At 30.0% G+C, this 26,468-nt stretch overlaps 1 protein-coding gene across 1 annotated transcript; it reads left to right on the top strand.

The window, feature by feature from the left end:
* The first annotated feature begins 206 nt into the window (after positions 1–206).
* On the top strand, positions 207–25,039 carry LOC107451392 (uncharacterized). The gene is made up of 8 exons (XM_016067460.3): positions 207–412; positions 4,797–4,944; positions 7,271–7,383; positions 15,511–15,729; positions 17,936–18,044; positions 20,323–20,441; positions 23,838–24,020; positions 24,861–25,039. Exons 1-7 carry the CDS (start codon positions 397–399, stop codon positions 24,014–24,016), a joined length of 903 nt encoding a protein of 300 aa, XP_015922946.1. The 5' UTR covers positions 207–396; the 3' UTR covers positions 24,017–24,020; positions 24,861–25,039.
* The last annotated feature ends 1,429 nt before the right edge of the window (positions 25,040–26,468 follow it).

Below are 26,468 nucleotides of genomic sequence, written 5' to 3'. Positions count from 1 at the left end.
TCAGAATATAATTTCAGTCATTGTTAAGTTACTTGGAATAGATTTCCAAACCATTGTTCATCAAAGAAACACATATTGTTAACACATTAAAAATTTAAGAATTATATATATTCCATGAAAGTAAATAGTTTTAGTATTTTTTTGTTTTTGATAAAGTATATCACGAAAGATTACGATAATACTTTTAGTACATTAAATAATGGTAACCTAATTTCCTATAGTAAACTTGAAGCTAATTTTCTCTGATTAACTTAAGCGAATTAATATTACTTTTTTTGAATAATAAGACTTGTTATACTAATGTTTCTTAAATTATAATTTAATTGTATTTTCAATAGTTTATAAATTCTTGATTGACTTTAAATACGTTTAAAGGCAGATATATTTGTGTTTGCTATGAAGAAAAGAATATGTAAGTGATTAAAAATTTATTTTTTTTAATAATATTGCTTAAAACTCTAAAAAAAGGAAGTTGTGATAGTTGAAAAGTTGACTTTAATCTCGTTACGCCAGGTGGCGCATGAGGTCACAAGTTTGGAGTTTCATTCCTCCAGGTCCTTGTACTCCCCCAATTGGGTCGTCCCAGGATTTTTCTTTCCTTTATTATCATTGTCATCAAGTTAATTTCAAACGGCCTCTTTTCCGTTTTCCATCCGGCTTCCATATCAAAACTGTTCGAGTTGGGTCTTTTGGGGACATTCTTAGATTGTGTCCTATCAAGGACCATCTTGATTTTTTTTCTTCATGTTTGTTGTGATGGGTTTGGTTTTTGCTTTATTATAGAGCTTGTTTGTGATTTTATTTCGTTGGTATTTCTTTAAAATTCACTTGTAGCGTTTAGTTTGAAAAGTATCGAGTTAGTTTTCTTGTTGTTCTCCGAGTTTCCACGACTCGCTGAGAGCCCAGATTTAACTGCATAAAAAATTTGTAACTTGAGTTTAGTATAGTTTAGTATTTAAGTTAGATGATTTCCAAATTCTTTGAAATTTCCTGGAAGAATATTGTGCATTTTTAATTCTTACTTTGACGTTTTCCTTTGTACTACGCTCAGTAGTTACACTTACTCTAAAGTAGTTAAAATCTGTTTTTTTTTTCAATTTCTTTTCCATTAATAAATATGTCATCATTTTTACTGCTACTAATTTTTAGTATTTTGGTCGTTTTCTCATCACATCAATTTATAATCCAACCTGTTTCGCACCTTTTTCGTTTCGGTTGCATAACAACAGGTAATAATACAATATTGTCAGAGTAATCTAGGCTCTCTAGATTTTCTTTGAATTAAGTATTGGTCGCTTATCCAATCAATGACTATATTAAACAGCATTTCAGACATTACGTAGCCCTGTTTGACGCTAGCTTTGATGTTAAAACATTGTGTTGTTGCACCATTTACTAAAATTTTCCTATTACTATTTTCATATGGGCTTTTAATTACATTGATTCTTTTTATGGGAAACCTATGTATCTTGAGTATTTTACAAAGACATTCTCGGTTAATGTGTTTCAAGAGCTTTGGCAAAATCTATAGAATTTCTTTTCTTGAATATCTTTTCATCAGCTATTCTATGAAAGTTTCTTTATAAGGAAACCAATAAAATCAATTTTAATAATCTTGATTATAAAATAAAAAACACTTAACAAACTAATAAATTGTGATAAAATTTAGTTTTTGACTGTAGTTAAATTTTTAACCTTTCAAAAATCAATCTACAAAATGTAACAAAAATATGTAAGTGTACTCATACTCGCGAGTGCTTGAGTACACATGTGAGTTATAAAATACGTACCCGCATTTAACGATTGCTTACTAGTATTTAAATATTGCATGCTAGCATTTAATTATTTTATATTAGCATTTAGCTATAACGGTGCCATATGGCTCTGATGCATTGATTAAAAAATATAAAAAAAAATTAATTAAAATAAGTTGGCAGTTTTTATTTTCTCATAACATATAAAAGAAACGTAATTAAATTTTAATTACCGTTACCTTTGTTTCATCGATAAAAATACGTTCTTAGGTTAGTAATTAATAAGTTTCTAAATCTGAATTTTTGGAAAGAGTAGTTTAGACAAATAATTTGGAAAATTTATTTGTAATTGATAATTTAAAGCTATTTTTAATGTTAAATATCATAATTGCAATTTATAATGTCATTGATGAATAAAGAATTGTTCGTTACTTTAACAAAAAAATGCCATTGTACTTAAAGTGCCACATTCGTTTGTACCAATTTTACGGTATTTTAATCTATATGTTCTTTTAGGAAATTTTTTTTAAAAATCTAATAATCTGAAATATTTTGCTAAATTAATAGTATCGAACAGACATTAAAATGAAATAAAGGTAATGATTTTAGAAAAGTTATTTTTGTATTATGTTACTTTTTCGCTCGAGCTTACAAGTGCTACTTGTGTGACTACAAAGGTCCCTTAATCGAGAAATACGTGAATAAGTTTAATCAGTTTTTTCGAATAACAATACATTTAAAAAATTTTAATAAATGCTCTGAAAAATTGTAGCAAATATTGTAGCAGTTTCACGCCTTAAACAAACACATTTTTTCAATATCAATTGACCACTTCGAAAAGCTATCAACAATTATTTCAGTGCTCGCATGAGCCATTTCTTTTTAACATATTATTTTATCGAATTGAAATTTCTTCTATATGTTCTACTTCATTACGTTTAATGCAATTTATATACCGTGTCGTAGTGACATGGTCACTACGAAAATATTTGTATTTGAACGATAGGATATTTATTTATGTTGAATTTAAATGTTTTAACTTAGTCATTATTCTAGATAGGGTAGCAAGACTAGGAATTTCCTATTTGAAATTAGGAGTGTCGCCATTTTTTTTTTGGACTACGCATCTTTGGATATGTTGATTTTGTGTGGGGTCCTTAAGTTCTCATCAATGACTTCAATTTTTGGCCCTAGTTGCTCAAGGGATAGAGCGCTTGCCACCAAATTAGGTAAATTGGGTTCGAATCCCAACGACGGCTGGCTGACTTGAATTCCACAAACGGCTCGCACCGATCTCAGTGCTGACGTAAAATATCCTCAGTGGTGGACGGATCATGGGTTAGAGTCCCCTTGCCATCAGGCTAACAGTGGGGAGGTTTTCGCACTATCCCTCTCCATATAATGCAAATGCGGGTTAGTTTAATCGAAAAGTCCTTCACGAAAGAAAACTTCTCCCAATACCTGATCCAGGAGTTCCCCTGTCCTCTGGATTGGGTTCAAAATTACGAAGCTACAGAGTTAAACACCGATAATGGTAGACTCAGAACATGGTCAGCTGTTTAATGCCGGTTACAAAATAATATAATATATTTAAGTGTCGCGTAAATTTGTGATAAATCATTACTTACAAAATGAACGTCGAATTGTAACTTATCGTTTTCTATTTACAGCAATAATGAAAATGATATAAACACTACTTTATCAATATTTTTTAAAAAAAAGAGCAAATTTCCGGATTTAAAGTGCGATACAAGTAGTCGTAAACTCAAAATTGCGACGGTTATAAAATAAAAATAAAATGATTTCAATTTAGGGAGTAGTGTTTTAAAATGGTTAGCTGGTGGGTCAACAAATGGGAAGAAAGAACACGGAAAATAGAAGAGTTTGTCGATTTTTTTTTTCTCAATGAGATACATCACGAAAAATGTTATTGAGTGAAAAGATGGTTTTAATACAGATGAAGACATTCTGGAGAGAGAAAGCTTCGAAAAATTAAAAGATGCTGATCTGCAATTATTTAAAGTTACTATCTGGTTAATGAAAAGTATATGGAATTTAATGAAAGACTATAAACGTCTAATGTGTTGAAAGAACACTTTCTTTTTTAAAATTTACAGAAGAGACTCCATTATCTTCTATTAGGGTCATTATTGAGATAATTTTTATTCTTTTATTGTTTTCCCGTTTGCTTGACTTTTGACTTGCTCTCTTCCTCTTAATCATTTTTTAAAAGATTTAATCTCATAAGTTTTTCCTTTAAGTGTTCGGTACAATATATTAATTGATTATGTTACATCTCGAATGTATTAATTCTTTATATGTATTTGGCTAATCTCAGATATTATAGATATTTTATTTCCATTTCAATGATTTCTCTGTTTATTATTATTTTTTAATTGAGCTTTATTCACACCACTTTAATCCTGTATCAAGCAAGACCCTGGTTATGATTTTACATTGCGGTAAGTGATGGGTTATCCGACAAAAAAATACCCCACCACACACAGTAAAAACTCGATATAACGAGTGCGGCTTACTACGAGAAGTTCACAATTACGATAAGTTTCCAAGCCAACATCAAAATGCTTATATTAAAGGTAAAAAAATTGTTTGTTTATCGATCGATTAATAAATTACTATTCTTCTGCAATTGCGACAAAAATGTTTTGAAGAAAAGACGTGTTTCTGCTGTTTAAATGAGTAAAATAACACGAAAAACCTTACCACCTTACTATCTTCTTCCAATTTTAATCCAATATGTTAATAAAACAAACATCTGTGAGCAACCATAGACTAATTTATCTTTCTTTTTACAATAAAAAAAAAAAATTGGTATTTTGAAGAATCCTGCTGCCCACCTCAAATGGGTTTTCTTTCGTCAGCCAATTTAACTCCAGTTATTGCTATTTTAGCATTAAATATGTGTTTACTTATAACGACCATTCCATTTGCCATTGTGAATTGCCGTTATGACGGGCTTTTTATGTATTTTAATATTATTTAACGCTAATTTTATTTTAAATTTTGTTGGCGTCTCAATAGGTTTTGTGGTCCTACTGATCTCATTTTGTGTGTTAACGGATGGAGCAGCATTAAACACATTTAATGCTAAAGATTGTCTTTTAACCTTCATCAACTGTGCAAAAGAAGACACATACCCTATTCAAAAATGGTATTTTTCAATTGAAAAGTAAGAAAAAAGTTTTAATATAATTTTTTTTATGATTTATTATTTGTTTAACAATACATTTGTTCCATTAATCATTTGATTAAAAGGTTATTAGTTTAACAATTATTCAATTCTTTTCTTTTAGTCACTTTTTTTCATTTATTCCTGGTTTGTTTATTTTTTTGTAAATTCATTTCCATATCATCCCCCCCCCCCAATTACGTTTATATTTCATTTAAATCCAAAAGATAGAATAGAATCATTATTTAGTTGAATATAGAATTATTTGTACTAACTATCGGATCTTTTTCGAACTTTGATGCACTATCGAAATATGTAATAATATAAAGAATTTATTTGTTTGCGTTTTGATTTCTCGGCAAACGATGTCACTCAAAGCAACGTAATATAACATGACGGTGATGGTCAGTCTTGATAGTATCATCAAGAAGTAAGATGGTTTTGGATGGATGCTCATGACTGTAAGCATCTTTCTCATGTTGACTCATCATAGAAAAATCATCAAAAATTTTGTCTTGGGAAAATGAGGATCCATGATGACCTGCATTTTTCACGTTCAAGCCTGTTTTACGAATTTTAGTCTCAAATTCGGGAGTTTTTTTTTTTTAATTTTCAAATACTGCCGTGGGACTTATGTTGCACCTTTAAGTTTTAATTTAGATGCTTCCTCCTTTAATTGTTCAGAAATAATAATGCTGTGATACTGAGTACTAAGCACACTATTAAATAAAACTTAAAATTACAAATCACTTTTCTTTGAATTATTTTTACATGATAATACCAGGGTAGTGGAGTAAAAAGATTCTTCATGACGATACTGCAATGTTTTTTCCCAACTTTGAACACTGCAACGTATGGGCGCCGTGCATAATGTTTTTATCCTCAGTTGGAAAGTTGTTATTGCCTAATAAAAATGAAATATATAAAATGTAGTTTTCATAAAAAGTAACATTCGGTTTAAAAGAAAATGTACTAAAGTTTCACGATCCATAAATAGCTGGAGGCTTATTTGCTGAAAATATCAGCAGTGGCTGAGTTACTTTCTTTAGGGCATGGCAACAGTGATTTTAGATTTTTGAGAGTATTTCATCGTAGTCTTCTCTCTTTGATAAAACTGACTATTTTTTTTTTCTTTATCAGATGATTTGTCAGTTTATCTTCTTGGTCTGTTTGAAAAATCTAGCCTTACTGTAGTTAAATACAGCTTCTTTTTAAAAAAATTTTGAATACGTGAAATGAGAGTTATTAAAACATTTGAAACGAGATTTTTAAAATATGAGGATGGAGCATTATACCAAATACTTCATAAAGGAGCTGTTACCTTATCAGCCATACTTAATAGTTAAACCAGCTGAAAGTAAAAATCCAATTATATTTGATTAAAATATGGCAGGTTAGACTTTCTATCGCTCTTCTGACCATACTATGAACACCATCACAGGAATGCTAACTCGATGAAATATGAAACATGTTTTTGTGTTTTGTTTCCACTTTCATGTTCATCGAAGTAATTTTATCTTATATTAAAACAAAACTAAATTAAACTCTAGCTTATATTTGAAGTTGTTCTAGTTTTGTGGTAAACAGTGGGGAGAGTAAACAAAACAGACAATATAAAAAAAAACTATACACTTGACTTGCGTCAATGTATTTTAAATCACAATATGACCATATTTTTCAATTAGAACATAGCTCAAAGTATTCACTATCAATAAAACGGGTTATTTCTTTGCAAAAAATTTCATTTTTAATAACCCTGAACTGGGAACAATCCCGATGCCTTTATTTTTCTATTCCAACATTTTATTGTAAAAATTGTGTGAAGTTCAAATCTCGGAGTCGTTGTGGGTTATGGGATAGAGCGTTCTTCTCCCAATGAGGTGAGCCCAGGTTCGAATCCCAGTGGTGGCTGGTGGATACGGATTCTGCTTCCGGCTTACACCGGCCACAGTGCTAGCAGAAAGTATTTACAGTGGTAGACGGTACATGAGTTAGAATCATCTGGCCGTTGGCTGACCATGAGAGATTTCGTGGTTTTCTTCTCCATTTAACGTAAATGTGTATTAGTTTCATCAAAAAAATCCTTCACGTGTGCTAAGTCGTCCCAATGCCATACCTTAACCCAAGAGTTCCCTTGTCTTCCGCTTTGGGTTCAAAACTGCAAGGCTAAGAAGTTAAACATCCAAAATAGTAGACTCAGAATAGGGTCAGCTGTTTAACGCCGTTTATAAAATAACATAATATTTAAGTCTCGAGTGAATTTGTGATCAATCTTTACTTACAAAATGAACATCGAATTATAACTCATTGTTTTTTCTATTTACAGCAATAATGAAAATGAAATAATCACTACTTTATCAATATTAAAAAATAAGATGAACAAATTTCCAGATTTAAAGTGCGATATTGAAAACTGCTACGAGAAGAAATCATTCGAAGGTACGTACTTTTAATTTTTGTTTTAGCATGAAAGCAAAAAACTATCTCACCGGTGAGCTTTTTTTTGTCTGGATACAAATAAAAATTCCGCGTGTTTTAAAAACAATTGACACACCTGGAAATGCGTGTTTAAGAAAATGGGCACAGTTCCAAATGCGTGTTTAAGACAATGATCCCAGCTCAAAATACGTATTCTAGAAATTGGACACAGCAAAAATACCACTTTTTTAATGTTCTACCCAAATTTAGCAATTAAATGAGGGATTTCTTTACCATTGTATAGGCAAATAGACGTAACTATAATGGAAGTAACTATACTATAGGCAGATGAACGACATCGCAAAACGAATTTATTTGGATCAAAGAAAAGAACAATTTTCATAAGAGAAGTTAGAAAAACGGAATGTCAATTTTCTTAAACACGCATTTCGATTTGTGACCATTTTCTTAAACCCGAATTTTACAGAAACTGTGCCCAATTTCTTAATCACAATTTTCGAGCTGGCGTCTATTTCCATAAACACGCACTTTGAGCTGCGTTCATTTTCTTAAAAACGCGTTTCAAGTTGTGTTCATTTTCTTAAACATTCTTGTTCTTTCATTTTCTTTCGAGGTGTTTTCGTAAAAATCTCTCCGACAATCTATTGAGGGGAAACACCAAAATTTAATTGTTTTTAAGAAAAAATAATTTATTTTAATTATTTGCGCACAATTTGTCAATATGCTTAATCGAAAACATTCCTCCTAAGATTATAACTTAAAATTTATACATAAATGTGAAAAGTAGAGCATACCGTTTTTAAGAAATATTGCAGTTTCTTCATAAAAGTCCTATACTATCGACTACGAGGATAGAATTTAAGACTAGTGAAAAATATTGTGAAAATTAAAGAGTCGAGAGTTAAATTTTATTCTATTATTAGTTATTAAGGAACATTATTAAGGATAAAAAAACAAAGCAATCCTGATTTACAAACATATAATTACTAGAAAAATAAAAAGTCAGTATTTTAACCAGAGTACACACTTTGAGGTCAACATGGAAAAAGGAAAAAATATATATATATATAAATATTTAGTAGCTAGTATTGGAGACAACTTCTCAAGTTTCATCAAATAATCTTGGTTTATTGATAGAACTAGTTTTTGACAAACTTGTATCTTTTGACGAATGGAGTATCTTTTATATCATTCATTTTTAACGATGAATTTCAGCTTTTTGCATTAACTTGTCTTTCAAAAGTACTATACACCGTAAAAATTCCGGATAAAATTGCGGTGTAAGATACAGGCATTTTCTTGCATCATCCATAAAATCCATTGTACCATGAAATCCATTTTATCGTAAAAATTATTTTACGATAAAATCCATTGTAACGCAAATTTTTTTAACCGTAAAATACATTTTACCGTAAAGCAAATTTTACCGTAAAATCCATTTCTCCTTAAAATCAATTTTGCCGCAAAATCTATTTTTACCGTACAATACGACTATACCGTAATTTTTACATTAATATTTATTTAATTAGAGTTATTCAGTGATTTTATGTTAGTTATATTACCTTAAAGATTACGGTATATCAGATTTTTTTTTGCTCCGTAACATATTCCGCTAAAAATGGATTTTAGGGTAAAAAAGCACCCTTATCCTGAGTGCCAGTGCTTTTTACCGAAATTTTATTTTAAATTTTTTTACAGTGCGCAATTTCTTTATTGGGTTAAGATCTGGAAATTTAACTGGTCATTTCAAAGTTTAAACATTGTTGACTCGAATCAATTTTTTGAACTGAAGTGACACACTCAGGAAGCAGTATGAAAGAATACAGGTGCTCATTCAGGTGTCAAATTCCTATAGTCTTGCATTAGGATGCGCAGAGGTGATGTGCGCATTAATGCAAAAGTAAGGGAATCTGTCTCTTAATTACCACTCGCTTCTTCAGTATGTGCTTGGCTTACTCGCATGGATAGAGGCATTGCCTTGATAATATTTCTAATTCTCCCCTGCCGAAAGTTCAGCATTTGGTAAAAAAAGACTTAAAGTTTTTTTTTCTTCCAATTTTCTCAAAATTTTTTACCGGCCCTAAAGATTTTAAGTGCAGTAACGAATTCAGTAATTGAATCAAAAGCATAACTTGAAAAATCATAGCTTATTGAAAATATGAATGCATATAGTTTTTAAATAGTAATTAATACGTCTTCCCCTCAAAGTTTTAGAACCAGTTTATCTCTTCTTGGCAAAAAGTCTACCAGAATTTATAATTTTGTCTACTATTTGTGTCAGTTATAAGATGGCGCTGCCATCAAAATTGTCCGGTCTAAGATCGTTAGTTTATATTGTGTTTTCCTATTTCGTAATAAAACTTATTAAGTTTTGCTTTGGAGTTTTTTCAATAAGTCCATGTCAATCTAAACCGCAGTTACTACACTTCCTTATACAGTTTTCAACAATTTCTTCAATCCTATACCTTATTTAAAATAATGAACAAAATGATTCGCTGAATTTTCCATTCTGAAATACATTTTTGAGAATCTTGGCCAGCTGATAGCCCATAAATTCTCTATGGTATTCCGACTTAGAGAATTTCTCTGCCAATTTAAAAGAGTCACTTTATTCTTGGCAAAGAATTCCTCTATTTTCTTTGGATAATAGAAAGTAGCCAAATCTTGAAGAAAAATTCTCTTTTTGTAAATGGAAAACTCATGTTTAACTCAAGTCTCATTTTTTCTGTCCATTTTTTACTCCTACTGGTCGCTGTTCATCATTTCTTTAATAGGAACGTGTGTCCATCCAACGTATCCCAAAACATCTTTTTTAAAAGTTAGGGAATTCAAACATTTTTCTTGATTTAATTAATATTTCGATACTGTACACTGTGAAGGAAAGCTAACATTTTAATAACTTTTAAACTAATATGATCTGGTTTTTATGTTCTAAAACTCAATCGTAACCTTTTCGTGATGGGCGAGTCACAAATGTATTCGTACGAACAAAGAATTAGGATGGTAAAAAGTAAAAAGCGGTATCTTAAAGTATGGGGAATGGTTAATTTGACAGACTCGTTTTTGCTGTCACTTTAAATCTAGCACATCCAATCCATGTCTGTTAAAAGCGTAACTATATAATTTTTCAATTTGAACTTAGTAGTGGTGAATTAAATATAGTAAACTATTATTACCCCACCCACTAATAACCTGCTATAAAAATAGATTGGCTAACAGTTTTATCTTTTTTACCCTGATTGTCGCCAACCTGGGAATGCATATATGACTCGCACGTTTCGAAGAGGTTAATGGTTTGAGGGCCTAATCATAAATGTAAAAATTAATTAAAGCAAAACATATTCTAAGTTGCAAAATCAGACACAAAACGTATTTTCTCTGAATAAACATACAGTTTTTCTACAAATTCGAATTTTTGGAGCCCTCAAAATATTGTAATCTGAAAATAGTGGTCCCAATAGTTTAGGCAGGAGAGTGATCGAAAGTTCAAGCCATTTAATTTCAATTTCCTTTTTGTGCATTTCGAAACTTATAAAGCGAATAAAAATGTTTTTGAGCACCATTATGAAACTTGTTTATCTAAAGATAAATTGTTTGTTAGTTTTCATAATTATTAATTACTTTTTATACTTTAATTTACTAATGGTCAAAAAATTTTGAATTGTAAGGTGTAAACAAATTTTAAAGATTTTATCTGCTGAATTTTAATTGACAAAAAACTAAAATTTGAAGGTCGTTGGTTGAGTAGCCCTTGAGGAATAAAAATATAAAAATACAAAAAACACGATGTCTCTGAGATGTCGTAATGCGCAGTAAAGGGAATGAAAATCTCGTTGTTCTGCCTATAGGGGAGAGTGGCGTCAATTGTAACAGGGTACGATTGTAACAAAGCAAAAATTTGAAAGTCGGGTTCTAGATTTGGTTCCTAGGTGGCGCACAAGGTGTATTTAATAAATCTACATGTACACCCCTGCTGGCAACCATTTTTATGTATTTTTGAAAGAGTTACATCACAAAAGATATTTTCACACTACGTCAGTACTTTTTTTGGTATTAGAATATTATATTGTAACAAAGTAATTTTGTTTAAACAAATAAAAATTATTAACCGAATATGTAAGTGGACACCTTAATTAACATTTAAAAAAAAAGAAATTAGTTTTGCTTATTAACTAGCATTGTTTTTAACAAATGAAGCTGAAATGGCGTCTTGGGGACAATTGTAACAATAAGTAAAGGGACGATTGTAACAGCTGAAAATAAATAATCTTATGTTTACAAACCATTACTTAACTCTTTAAGAACCACCAATAGTTTCCTATATCATTTATATTATGTTGCATGTGCATTATTTTATTTGTCACCTTTCACAGCATAAATTAAAATTTTTAACCCCTTAAAGTTAAAAGTTTAACCCTTTAGGTCTCTGCTCATTATTATTTTTACTCCTAAAATATCACTACTATTTTGATCAAATAAAAAATATATCACAACTATGATAATATGTGTAATTAACTATGTTTTAGTTGAATTTATGAACTGTTACAATTGACCCCGTAAGCGGGGACAATTGTAACAAGTGCACGACTGTCAAAATTTGTTAATAACTTATATAATAATATTTAAAATAAGGTATTTTTTTTTCTAGTAGAGGATAGTTTACTTTACTCGTCTGTCAATTAATACTAATAATATATTGGATTTTTTGTTAGTTAAAAATAGTTAAGTAAAACATGTTACAATTGACCCCACTCTCCCCTACTATTGGGAGTATAATTTCAAGATTGCCGAAATATTAGTATATATGGAGATAAAAATCCGAAATCCGCTAAGTTAACTATTAGGAACAATCCAAATACGTTTTTGTGACTGTGGTTTCGTTAATTAAATTATGGTTTGAACAAATATTCTCGTATATATAAACGGTTACTCTTTGGAGTAATTCAGATTTCTTCCAATAAGTCAAAGTTAAATAACTTCATTAAGAGTTATTAATGTGTTTTTTTAATCATTTTACGCAATGAGCATGCTTTTATTTTTACAGGATGTGCTCTATAAATATTTAAATTTATTTAATAACAAGTGGAATAACGTAAACATAAAAAGTATAAATATTTTTCATTAATTTGCTTCAAAAATTTATGCACAAAAATGTTCTTTCATGAGGTTTCCCTTTATTGATATAAAAAAAAAGAAAAATTGAAATTATCTTGGAATATTGTTTATCTTAAAAAGGTAGTTTAGATTAATTACTTTGTTTTTAAATTTAAATATCAAATTTTTTTTAAACGTTAAATCATAGTTTTATTGACTCCTCTTTTAAATTTATTTTCCCTTATTTTTGATGTTATTCATTATTAAACCACAATTTATTTTAAAAACAAGCTCTGGGAAATTGTGATAGACATTGCATGTTTATTTTTTTATAGGAAACTAATAATGCGTCGAGAAAACTTAAGTTTTAAATGACTACACAATAAAAGTTAAATGCCAAAGTGTTTTTATTTTCAATAAAAATTAACTTCCTTGTCATTCAGATTTTTAATGCAACGCAGCAATTTTTTTAATAGTTTATAATGACGGGCTTAGTACGAGAGAAATATTTACAAAACTTGATCTTAGGCGCAAATTGCTTCAAAAAATATGTCAAATCTGGTGACAAATTGCTTTCATAACGAGAATTGAGCGCTATAATGATAACAGCAACTGACATTTGATGTTCTGAAAGCTTAATATAAATTTATTTTGTTTCAAATTTGCATCCTATGAAATTTTTTTAAATTTTTATTTATTTCAAAATTTACATAAAGGTAATGAACGAATGCAACCTTTATATTTTTAATATCACTGTAATATATCCTTAATAGTTTAAAAAAGAAATGCTTTATTCAAATCCTTTCTTCAGTTTCATATCTTATAATTTCTTCCAACCAATACAATGTAGATAATATGTCAAAAACACTAGAAAAATTCCAAAGCATATAAGTATTGAAGGTTATAAAAGATTTGAAACTAAAAGAAAGTTTATAATAACAGTTTCAAACCTTTGTGACTGAAATTATGAATTTTCAAATTTTGAATTCCGAAGCATTGTTTATCGTGCATTTTATTGATTTTATTAGAAAATCAATACAATTTCTTATGATTTGTTTAAGGCTTTTCTTCGAAAATTCTGCAATCAAACACTTTTTAGAGAAAAATATGTTATTTTTATAACTTTTGTGAGTTTGTTTGGCAAAGTTTTGTCTATCTTTTAGCTCAATCATTAGCATTATTGCCATTTGGCGCAAAATATTCTCATATGCGATACATAAGCTTACTTAGTATCACATAAAATTGGTAAAACTGATCATTTATGAGAAAATCGCAGTGATATTTCTTTTATGTCATTTTTTTTATTCTTCTTTTCCATGTTTCAGAAAGTCGATTTTTTCTGTCTAATTTGAAGATGAAGAAAGATACGTTCTCAAACTTCAAATGTGAAAATCCCATACATTATGCTTTTGGGAATCAATCGAGCCCGCATTATACAGGTCCATCAGCATCATGTGAATCCTTAAATATATTTTTCTAAAAGAACTTCTAAATTATCAAACATGGTTTTTCAAGTTTTAATACAATGATAAGCTTTTTCTTAGGTATAAAATGTTATAAATGTTAGGTTAAAAATAATGTTTAAAGTAAGTAATGTTACTCTATGCAAATGTAAATGTTTTAATTTAATTTATAAGGCTGCGCCATAATACATTATAAGCATTCTTATGTATTATCAACTCAAAATATAATATATTATTATTCTTATCAAAAATGAAGTCTAAAAATATGCATAATAAGGGTTTCATCTCATATTTAAGCGTAGAAAAAACAAAAACGTAATCAAAACTGGAATAATCATTGACAAGGATATTGGAATTGAAAACATCAAAACTTTTTTGATTGACACTGGAAACTAAGAGGAGATTGATTGGAATTCTTGGAAGCATTTTCCAGGTAACCAAACCAGTTTTGATATTATTAATCTCATCTTCTTTTGGACTCGCTGGTTTGGTTTTTTCTTCCAAGGGTGATAGATTTTGATTTTTGCTTTCTTCAATATAATTTCTTTTTCAATATTTCTTAAAAACGAAGTCTTAAAATATGGGCAATAAGGGTTTAAACTTAATATTTACGCGATTGATAAACAAAAACATAATAGAAACAGGAATAATTAATGACAAGGAAGTCGGGTTCATAACACCAAAAATTTGTTTGGGTGAAGGAGAAAATTTGTCAATACTGACAAGCCTATTTTAGGGCAGAGGGGTGCTCTCAGGGGCCCCCAACAGGGGGGGGGGGAGATGGGCGCACGATGCGCCCACTTAAACCTTGGGGGGGAATTTTTACACTAAATAAAACGAATAGTTTTTTTGGGGGGGGNAATAGTTTGGGGGGGGAGATTTAGAATTTGCCCAAGAATGCGCCCAAGAGCTTGGGGGGATGGGGGCCACTGGGTGCTCTTCTTGTTGTTTTCTAGTGGCGCCATCTATTACCAATAATTTGACGTCTATCAAAACAATACGTTACAACCCGTTTATCAGTTAGGACACATTCTCACACCATCCATCTATTTGCGGATAGTTATTTTAACCTGAACCAGAACGCGATCCATCACTTATCCAGTACTCCTAAAGGTATTGATTTGTTATAGGAACTTGGTGGTCTGCACTAATTAACTAGTATGTTTGACGTCCTTTAAACCATTGAGATTGAATTTTATTCTGTGTGTTCCGTATTTATTTTCATTTATTTAGCTATTATTGTTTTTTTGCGCATCGTAAATCCAAAAGCCTGACGACTCCCAAACGAATCCAAGGCGGTTATACAATCAAGAGGTTGAGTTACAGGTTATTAAATGGTGATTTTTATGATTTTTTTCTCTCTCAAACAGGTTTATCACTAATGGTTTATTTATCTCTCAAACAGGTTTATCACTATTTTCATTCAAACAGGTTTATCACTAATGAATAAACCTGTTTGACATTGGTTTTGATAACAGCGCTAAAAATATGTTTCATAAGTTTTATACGTATGTGTTTTCTTATATTGAATATTGAATGTGCTCAAGCTGTAATTTAATCTTTTAATCAGGTATATTTCCATCTGATATGCAAAGAAAGAATGATACAGCGATCAATAAAAAGACGAAAACTGGAAAGATTTTTATTCGGAAAAAGATGAAAGATTCAAATAAATATAAGCTTTTTGGGGTAGGAATTCCAGAAGGTAAATTAGTTGCCCATAAAAATAAAGGCAATGCATCTGACAAATATAATGTGAAGATAAACAAAGATGAAGAAATTGTCAACGGTAATGTTTTAGTATTTATGATTATTAGCATTATTGCTAAGTACTTGCAATATTTATTTCATATGTTGTATGTAATGAAACTAGCATGTATTCCTTGTTTTTTAAAAAAAAAATATTTTAAAAAATCTATTTTTAAAATATATATTTGATTCTTTCCTTTTTAATAGTTTTCAAAATTTTATACTTAAACCATTAAACTAAGTCTTAATATTAAACTTTGCAAAATCAACTAAAGGATTACGAAATTAAGACTTGCTTTTAATACATCACTGAGTGAACTGTAATAAATCATATTATTTAGTGCGAGTCAAGCAAGCGGAAATAGTCTTGAGTTTTTAAATGTTTTAAAAATATTTTTTTAATACTTAGTTTTAAACTTTATTCGTGAGAAACCACACTTTCTAGTAACCTAGAAATGTCAGTTTATTTATTCATTTTTTGGAGAGGATTTCATTATAAATGCATTTTTAATTCAATTCTACGATTTTCTGCTTTTACAATACTCAACTCAGTAGCCTAGTCGTTTCGAATCTAACACAGAAGAAGAGTTTTCTTGATTAAGCATTAAGAAAAGTTCACTTTCGTCGAGTTAGTAGAACTACGTTAGTAATTGTTACTTGGTGAAAATATTCTGTTACCTTATGATACAGATTTAGAGCAATCCATTAGACATTCGTGTGTTAATTGTACGGAAAATCAATGTTTGATGTTCCCATTTTTGTAAGCTGCAAAAATTTTAACTATACATATTTTTTTTAAAATTACTCTTAGTTACGTAAATAAAAATTTTTTTGCCGCAAAAGCATTTCAGAAATTGTCCACGTTTTTGTTTGAATATATTCACAGTAATAGATGTTGCAGTTTATGTAAAAAACTGATTACACTCTAAGAGAAGTTAGGAAAGTTGGTTTTTAATTTATACGTCCAACTCTATTTTTTAAGGTACGCCCAGTGCCCATAATTGTTACGAAGTTCAACAAAATTAGTTAAGTTGGCCATTAATTTATATGGTTATTATACAAACTTTCTTAATTCAATTCGAAGTGTGCATCCTTTTCGGGATCGATCCCAGCCGGTGCCAAAGAACATCTTTCTCTAAAATAATTTGAAAAAGAAAACAGTCAGGCACCGCTCTTAATCCTCGACAGATGACGGAACTACACTGTTTTGCTTTGCTCCATGATTCGCATCGCGTTCACGGTAAAGGGACAGTAAATTTCATGAAAAAGAATTTACAGCGTTTTAATGTCATGATAGTTTTACGGGCAAAAATTTATTTTTACGTTCAGTGACTAAAGCACTTTTTGCCGGTTACGGTAAGGGACAGTAAATTTTACGAAAAGGAATTTACAGTATTTTAATGTCATGATAGTTTTACAGGCAAAAATTTATTTTTATGTTCTGTGACTAGAACACTTTTTGTCGGTTATGGTAAGGGACCATAAAGTTTAAGAAAAAGGATTTACAGTATTTTAATGTCATGATAGTTTTACAGGCAAAAATTTATTTTTACGTTCAGTGACTAAAGCACTTTTTGTCGGTTACGGTAAGGGACAGTAAATTTCAAGAAAAAATAATTTACAGTATTTGAATGTCATGATAGTTTTACAGGCAAAAATTTATTTTTACGTTCCGAGACTAAAGCACTTTTTGTCGGTTACGGTAAGGGACAGTAAATTTTACGAAAAAGAATTTACAGTATTTTAACGCCATGATAGTTTTACAGGCAAAAATTTATTTTTACGTTCATTGACTAGAGCACATTTTTTCGGTTACGGTAAGGGACCATAAAGTTTAAGAAAAAGAATTTACAGTATTTTAATGTTTTAATGTCATGATAGTTTTACAGGCAAAAATTTATTTTTACATTCAGTGACTAGAACACTTTTTGTCGGTTACGGTGAAGGACCATGAAGTTTATGAAAAAGAATTTGCAGTATTTTAATGTCATGATAGTTTTACAGGCAAAAATTTATTTCTACGTTCAGTGACTAAAGCACTTTTTGTCGGTTACTGTAAGGGACCATGAATTTAATGAAAAAGAATTTACAGCATTTTAATGTCATGATAGTTTTACAGGCAAACATTTATTTTTACGTTCAGTGACTAGAACACTTTTTGTCGGTTACTAAAAGTAATCTATCGGTGAAATTTTTTTTTTATAATGAATTTTAATCCTCATATTTTTAATGATTAAAACTTTTAGGTGAAGAAACAAAAAATGGTACAAGATCGAAGCGGAGAGCAGCGGATTGTACAATAAAAGGCATGGCAAACTCGTTTATATCTTGTACCAAGTATTCTTCAGGATTATAGTAAGTATATCTTTTAAAAAAAATAAGCACCTAAACTATGTTAACACGAATAATTGCTATAAAATGTTGAGCGAGTGGAAAGAATCAAGTACATTTTGAGTGTTTATTCATAAAACATTATAAGATTTACCAACAGCTCATTGAATTCAATATACACCATTTTTCTTTAAAATATTCAAGAAATACGACAAGTGATAAACTTTAAAAGGCTAAAAAAATGTATTTTATAACTAAATAGGATTCAAAAATAAAAGGTAGGGATAGCCTGCTTGTTAGGGCATTTGGTCCCATTCCAAGAAATTATGAGTTGGGTCCTCGCAGACCGAAGACTCACCGTTTAGTAAATGGTTATTGGCTCACGTTAAATTTGTAAGGTCACAAAGTCCTTCAAGTTCCCATAACAAATCAATACCAATGGGGAGATTGATCGTTCGCAGGTTCTGGTCAAAATTACGATCCATGGATGTATGAATGGGTCCACCTTTTAAAACTTGCTGTGCCGTGTGTGTGACTGAAGTTACATTCTTGGCCACAGATGGCGCCACTGAAAAAACAAGAAATACATCCTTTGCCTTAAATTCGCTTGGTTTCACCAAGCAGGCTTGCTGGTATTGGCAAGTGACCTTAACAACAATGAATGGTAGCAGCTTTTCAGTGAATATTACACTGAACTGCATAGTTGATGGGAAATTATGAATACGAAGGGAATAGAAATTAAAGATGTGTGCGTTTTGTCAATATTTTAAATATTTTATATTTTTCAGGCCAATATTTTTGTCAATATTTACTCGTTTTGTCATTATATTTTGTGTATATTTTGTCAATATGTGCATATTTTGTCAATAATTATTTTTATTTTTGTTCTGAAATATTGGATTTATCTATTAAAGCTGTTATTTGGTCTCCAGGTGCCTTAAAATAGATCAATAATTGAAAAAAAAAAATGAATTTAAGAAAAATAGAAAAAATAAAAATTTATTATTTCATGATTTCTGTTTAGAAAACTAGTGATTTATTCACACCTAGTTTCTATATTAATTAAAGAGAGATAACGCTGTTAACTAAGAAAACTATCAAACATATTTTTTTAAATAAGCACTAATGGCAACCAGTGAAGAGACGAGACAAGAGAAATATTTTAATTTTAATGGTGTGCCATACATCAGTAAACCTTTAACAGTTTATCCAGTAAACGAACTTTGGTATCAATTTTAAAACTTGGGAAGAATAAATCACATAGGATCCTTTACTGGGCGCTCCTTCTGGACATTTCAGTTTCCTTCCATTTTTCTTGACATCATTTTTCATGAATCGTCCGTCACTTTCGGAAAGCCCCTACTTGGGTATAGTTTTATGTTCGTTACAATCATTGGTCACTATAGGGGGAATCTTAACACGACGACGAAATTTTGTGGGTGATAGAACGCATCTACATTAGCAATATTCGTCTTAGAATGTATGATCGGAACACAAGCAGTGAGAAGTTAAAAGATTGTTTTCCACTGTCACATTTAAAGAATTAATGCAAGAATGGGAATAGTTGCTTCAAAAAACTTTTTATTCACGGGAATATAATTGATGCACAATGCGTTAAAGAAAGAAAAATGAATAAAAGAAAAGAAAAATGGACCAGCCTGAATAGCCAGCTGAAACCAGCCTGAAACTAATGATCAGATCTTCACGACCTATGACTCAATCATAATGGCTCGTGGAGGTGACCTCAAATATTCTAATTTATTAGCGCTGACGATATTTTAAGTTACTAAATCAGACACAAAAACGTACTTTCCCTGAGAAAAACATACCCTTTTTAGGACGGATACGGATTTCTGACCCCCAAAATATAGGGAGTAGCCGCCATCTGGGGAATATGGTCTCAATTGTTCGGTCAGGAGAGAGCTCCAAATTTTGGACTTCTTTATTGAAATGCAAAGTAATTTTGAAGTTTCGATTTTCTTAAAATGTACATTAAAATCATTAATATTTTTGGTTTTGTACTTGCACATTTACTTGTACTTTTTATTCGTTACTTTTTAAAATCAACCTTTTTTACCAATTTACTTGTTACTTTTACTTAAAGTAATTGTACTCGTTACTTTTAAAAAATAACGTTCCCATGCACGGCCTATTGCAAGACTCTTTCAAGAAGTAATTGCCTTACAAGTATTCAAGAAATCTATCCTGTTTTTAAATTGGAATTTAATTACATTTTAGCTCTATTGGAGGCATTAAATTTAAAGTGAATGTAGGGCTTTAATTTTTTCTACTTTATTTACAGTAAATGTAAACAGAAGTGTGGTTACGGACATGCAGTGGCACACGATAAAACTAAACGAAAAAGGAATTATAGATGCAAGAAAAATAAATGGAAACCTGAGCCTTTAATTGATTGTAAACGTAAGTATATTTGTTTTTAAGTGAATTGGAAATTTCAATACTTTCCTATTTTGACGCTCATATCATCATAAAAAGTAAATATAAAATTAAGTGTAATAATTAATTTCCCTAATTTTTTTAAAATAAATCAATACTAAATTAAGATTTACGGTTATCGAGGTAGTTCTTAACAAATATCTTGTTTTCAATGAGGTGACTTTTGATCTCAATAAGTATTTATTGTTGTTTAATTTCTAAAAAGGTATTCCACAAACAATTTTAATCCTAGAACTAAACCTATGAAAATAACAAAAATAATATTGAAATTTTTTAATCAATTATGTGACCAAGAAACATATATTGAGCAGTTTTAAAGAAAAAAAAAAGAATTATGTATTAGTATGGATGGCCGAAATTGGAAATTCGAATTTCAACGGTGAATGTTGACATTCGCCTGTGTAAGTAAATAAGGATATTTAGCACATATTTCGGACATACACCAATCGAATAAGTGAAAGTTGGTATTCTCCAGAATTCAGCATTTCACCGTTATTTATACAAGTAAGAATCTGTTGAGAGTCTTTGTCAGAAGTAGTGTCAAAAAGTATAAACGTAAGGGATTGCAAATTAATGTAAAAGCAAGAAATAAGCAAAGGAATCTAAAAATTTAAAAGCTACACTGCATTTTTAGTTTCGACTACCTGGAAAGTATTTCTAATAATAAGTTTACAATCCCTTGCTCTTTTCTTCGGAATGAAAAAAAATACTTTGTGAACTTCATTGTAAAAACTTGAAAACGCATGTATTCAAAATTGAAACAGCATACGTTAATTTGTGAGCAAATCGTATAGTCTCAAAATTAGGAGAAATGAGTAAAAGTTCGTAGGCTGTCAGCGGAATTCAAACCTACGTCATCCGGGTACGTATTTAGATGCTCTTAGTACCATAGTTGTGCAGTGCGTAAAATAATAAATAGATCTACCTATATAACTTTTGATCTAATGATAGGATCATCACGTTGTAGAACTCAATATTAATGGTTACCTCAAATATGCTAATTAATGAGTGCAGACGATATATTAAGTTATGTTATTAGACAGAAAAACGTAATTTCTCTGAATAAACATATAATTTTTTCGACGGATACAGATTTCTGATTCCCGAAATATAGAGAGCAGTCGCAATCTAGATGATATGGTCCCAATAGTTTGGTCAAGAGATCGGTTCAAAATTTGGACTCCTGAATGATAATTTTGCTTTTTGTGTATTTCGCCATCTTTCGAGAACTTTTAAATGTAATTGAAAAAGTTTTGCACGCAATTATAAAATTCGTTTATCTAAGGATAATTCAATTAAAAAATTAGTTTATAGTAAATATTTTTTTAAATTTTATTTTCCATTATTTTATTTAACAACAGCCGAAGAAAATTTTAATTGAGAGGTGTACAATTTTTCATCATTTTAAAGAACGTAATTTTAAATTCCAATACACAAAATTTGAGCGAAATCGGTTGAATAGTTCCTTAGAAATCGAATTTTAAAAATAAGACTTTTTCAGAATTCCAATTTCTCAGGAATTATTCAACCGATTTTGCTCAAACTTTGTATTTTGGAATTTAAAATTGAATTATTTGAAATAATGTACAAATTATATGCCATACAATTCAAAATTTTTTTCGATTATCATGAAATAAAATAATAAAAATAATAAATAATTACTAAATGTTAAATTCTGCGTGGAATTATCTTCGGATGAACAAATTTTATAATTGTATGCGAAAATTTTCAATTCACTTAAAAATTTCTCTAGATATGGTGAAATACGCAAAAAGTGAAATTAACATTAAGGTGTCCAAATTTTTGACAGCTTTCATGACCGAACTATTGAGACCATATTTCCCATCTCGCGAGTACCCCTATATTTTTAGGGTCAGAAATCTGAAACCATCGAGAAAAAGACATATTTATTCAGAGAAAGTGCGTTTTTGTGTCTGATTTCGTAACTGGAAATATCGCCGGCATTAATAAATTGGAATGTTTGAGGTCACCTCCTCGAACCATTAAGATTGAGTCCTAGAGCGCGAAGATCCGATCATTGGACCAAAAGTTATTTAGGGTTGTCAGTTTATTTTGAGCACTGTTGCAACAAGGTTCAGATGATTTAGAAAGCTTTGTGTAGTGACTGCCGCATGACACACCATGCCATTAATTCCATTCATTCAAAAGTTCTTGACATATAACTAAACAAGCAAAAAGTTAAATTAAAATCATCGTAACCGTTATTAAAAGTAAAATTATAAAATTATTATATATCCTTTGCACTATTGAAATTAGAAATTAGTATGTCACGGTGTTTCATTGTGGTGGCCACTATATGAAATTGTTCACTCTGGACTTAAACGTATAACAATGGTGATTAGAGCATCCTACTACAAACTCGAAAGCCCTTGTTTCCAGGCAGCTAATGTCCCGCAGTGGACTGATCGTAAAGACACGGTTCCCAGTAGATCACCGAAGTCAAGCATCACTGGCTACGGTCAGTGTGCGGGTGGGTGACCACTTGGATCAGTCTGCGTAGGGATCGAGGGTGTGCGGTATTGGTCCTCGTTAAACTGTAAAGTGCTCGACTTCGCGCGCAGGTCGTCGGGCTACCGAATCGGGGGTGCCATCCCCTCCGCAGAGGATCAAAATTGTGATGGCATGTCTTCGGATCATCCTCCGGGATGTTTCCCAGACCGTCGCCAATAGCCCATTGTGAAGCTCTAGTGCGACGTAAATTAACAACAACAACAACAACAACCAGGCAGCTAATTAATATCTTTTTCTTATATTTCTTCTTTCTAATCACTTTTGATGCTATGCAGTTTGCTCAGAAATGAGTATATATTGTTTTAATTTTAAAAGCACGGATTTTCTAATTCGACCATTACTTGTTTCGAAGCCATTTCGACAAATTTTTGGGCAATTTTTCTAAACTAAAATTCCGCAATTTCTTGGTTTTAAAAGAACTTTTATATTTTCTCCTTTTAAATGTCGAATTCAGACCCAAAACGTGCATAATTTTTTCAACAAGGCTAATAGAAATAATTATATTAAGGGCGGTCATTATGGAACACCCTGTAAACAACAAAGGAAGTTTTCCTTTTTTTTTATCGATTGTGAACATTTCAATGTAAAATAGAATCGCTTAACTTTTTTTTCTTATAGTTGTTGAATGTAAATCATGATGAAAAAGATTCAAAATTCAGGAATGAGGAAAAATATATCTATACAATTGACAAGCATAATATTTAATCCGTTTTAATATATTCTTTTTTTTTTTTAATTTTTTCAAATCTTGTTCGATTGTTATCAATAGCCTATTCATGCTCATACTTAGCAAATTGAGAGAATCTATAAAAAAGGAAAATTTTACAGCTTTGTTCAGCTGTGACGTGAAATTAAAAGGTCCAGGAAAGCTTCATTGTACTCAGTCAAGTTGGAAACAACCATCCATTTGCTCTATTAAGTGCAGTGGAAAGAGAAAACCGAAATCCTATAAGTGTACAAAGGATCTGAGAAACAATTTACCTAATTGTGCATATGTGAATGAGTAAAAAAGTAAGTTTCTTTTTTTTAAATTGTACATACAGTGAAACCCGAGTAAGTTGACAACTTGCGATGCATTGTTTCAGTAGTCAACTTAGACAGATAGTGAATTTATAGTGGGGGTATTTAATGCGACATAGTTATTTCCAACACAAGATTTATCGTTCAATATAGTACTACACAGTTTTAAATATTCTTAAAAAAGTGTGGGATTTTTTATTAGCCTTATTACTTCAACGATTGATTTTCCAATAGGAGTGCTTATTTAAACTATTTCTCCGAGAGAATATAAATCAATCCCTTTGTTCGAGGAAATATCGTCTACTACATTTTATGTTTGTAAGCAAATATGTTAAATAGTCGCTTTCTCTTGGATTCTATTAATTTGAAACCATATGTACAATATCCCTTTGTTTGAAACATTAACTTTAATTAAATTCGCTTGCTTTAAGCCTATTTATGTAATGAAACTTAAATTTCGTTAAATCTGTATAATCTGTCAGACAAATGTAAAGATAAACGAAGATTTAGAAAAATTGATTTGAATCGTCGAAAATGCTGATAATAACAAAACGTAAACCAACTTTAAAAAGTCATTTAGGATTTTAAATGCGAATTAATAAAATTAATAAATCTTATCAATAAAATCAATAATTTTTTTCAATTTAAGAAACGACTAGAAAACTCCTCACAATTTTCTAGTAAACATTTCCGAAAGACTCTTTATGGCTTGCTATTTTCCAATGTATTTTCTTTACGAAAATACATGCACTAAAACCTGATTTAATTTTGCATATTGTTTAAATGTATTAATATTATATTTCATACACTTATTATCTTTTTTTATTATAGGTTGTCAGGATTGACTTCATTGTAATTCCTCTTATCTCAACAGGAATGCACGATCAGTTATGGTCGCTTATTTTTGCTTTTGTTTAAGTATTTAAGTTTATTTTTTTGTCAAATAAAGATAAAGTTAAATTTTATCCCTGTTTAAATTACGAAGAATTTTTTAATAAAGATAGTTTTTAAAATCATGATCTTTCTTTTTTTTAATAATCAAGAATTATCATTTACACAAACCTGAATTATTGACACATAAAATACGACACATAAGATACAATTTTGTCTCGCATATAAGTGCATTTAATGTAATTCGAATTTTGAAATAAAAAATCAAAATCGTATTTTTAAAATTATCCACACGGGAAAGTTAAGAAAGCAAAATAAATCAAAAATACAATTTCGATACAGTATGATTTCAATACAGTTTGTTTGGCTTCCGCTATCTGTAATAAATTAAAAGAAATCAGCACACAATTTTATTTATTCTTTTTGTAACTAGTAAATTATAGAATTAGTGTAATACTTTATTTTTATTGTTAGTTTTTACGTTATCTAACTCTTTTCATTGCTTTAACTTTGATAGGATATACACAGTCTTATGCATTAAATATAATTAAATAAACACTATTTACTGCAAGTCTATAAATTGATATTTTGATCGATATTTGCGTATTGAGTTTCTTTCAGAGAGCTTCTTCAAAGTAGTGACAAAAATGACAGCGTTTTCAACCTCCATAAATTATGTATAATTTTCCAAAGTTTATAAATAGTTGTAATCTATAGAAAGCTGTTTACTTTATGCAGCTCTTTTTCACAATTTTGATAACGTTAAGGAAACCTGAGTTTCTAAAAAAACATTTTATAAGATTTGAAATGAAAGATGTCTATTTTGTAAACAAAACGTTCACGAATCTGCCTTTTTGATATAGATTTTTAGGTAACAGATTAGATAATACAGATTATAGATTATAAATAGAGTGATGATATAGATTTAATGTATAGATCGATTAATATAGATTTATATAGACAGATTGATTAACATTTTTCAATTTTGTTTGCTCTTAATGCAGATGCATACTTTCAAATTAATACAGAATTCAATAATTTAGGGTTTTGGATCAATATTAGTTATTAGTAATAGTTATTAACTATACTTTTTCAAAAGTGATTTTTTCTTCATAAAATTGTTCTTTAGAACTTTTTCTAGATAAGTCTTAAGGCGTTTTTTAATTTTTTTTTACCAAAAACGCTCTCCTGTGTAATTTGAAAATATGCCTCATTAACACGGCAAAAAAGTTTGGGAAACATAAGTTCACGAATCCCCCTTTTTGACATAGATTTTTAGGTGATAAATTAGATATTACAAATTTTAGATACTAAATAGAATAATATAGGTTTAATGTACAGTTAGATAAATATATATTTAATGTAGAGATAGATAATAGATTTTATATAGACAGATTAGCACTTTGGATATTTATTTGCTCTTAATCCCGATGAATGCTTTCAAAATAACGGAAAATTTAATAAAATAAGGTTTTCAGTTAATATAAGTTATTAGTTACAGTTATAAGCCACACTTTATCATAGGTGATACTTTTACATAAAATTGTT

The sequence above is a fragment of the Parasteatoda tepidariorum genome, chromosome 1, assembly GCF_043381705.1.
Source record: "Parasteatoda tepidariorum isolate YZ-2023 chromosome 1, CAS_Ptep_4.0, whole genome shotgun sequence".
NCBI classification, from domain to species: Eukaryota; Metazoa; Arthropoda; class Arachnida; order Araneae; family Theridiidae; genus Parasteatoda; species Parasteatoda tepidariorum.
The sequence above is the reverse complement of the archived record's forward strand: the minus strand, read 5'-3'. Positions and strand labels throughout refer to the sequence as shown.

Excerpts from the sequence above, each read along its gene's own strand:
- LOC107451392 (XM_016067460.3), top strand. Across the intron at positions 4,945-7,270 it reads TGGTATTTTTCAATTGAAAA|CAATAATGAAAATGAAATAA; the intron begins GTAAGAAAAAAG and ends TTCTATTTACAG. Across the intron at positions 7,384-15,510 it reads CGAGAAGAAATCATTCGAAG|GTATATTTCCATCTGATATG; the intron begins GTACGTACTTTT and ends TCTTTTAATCAG.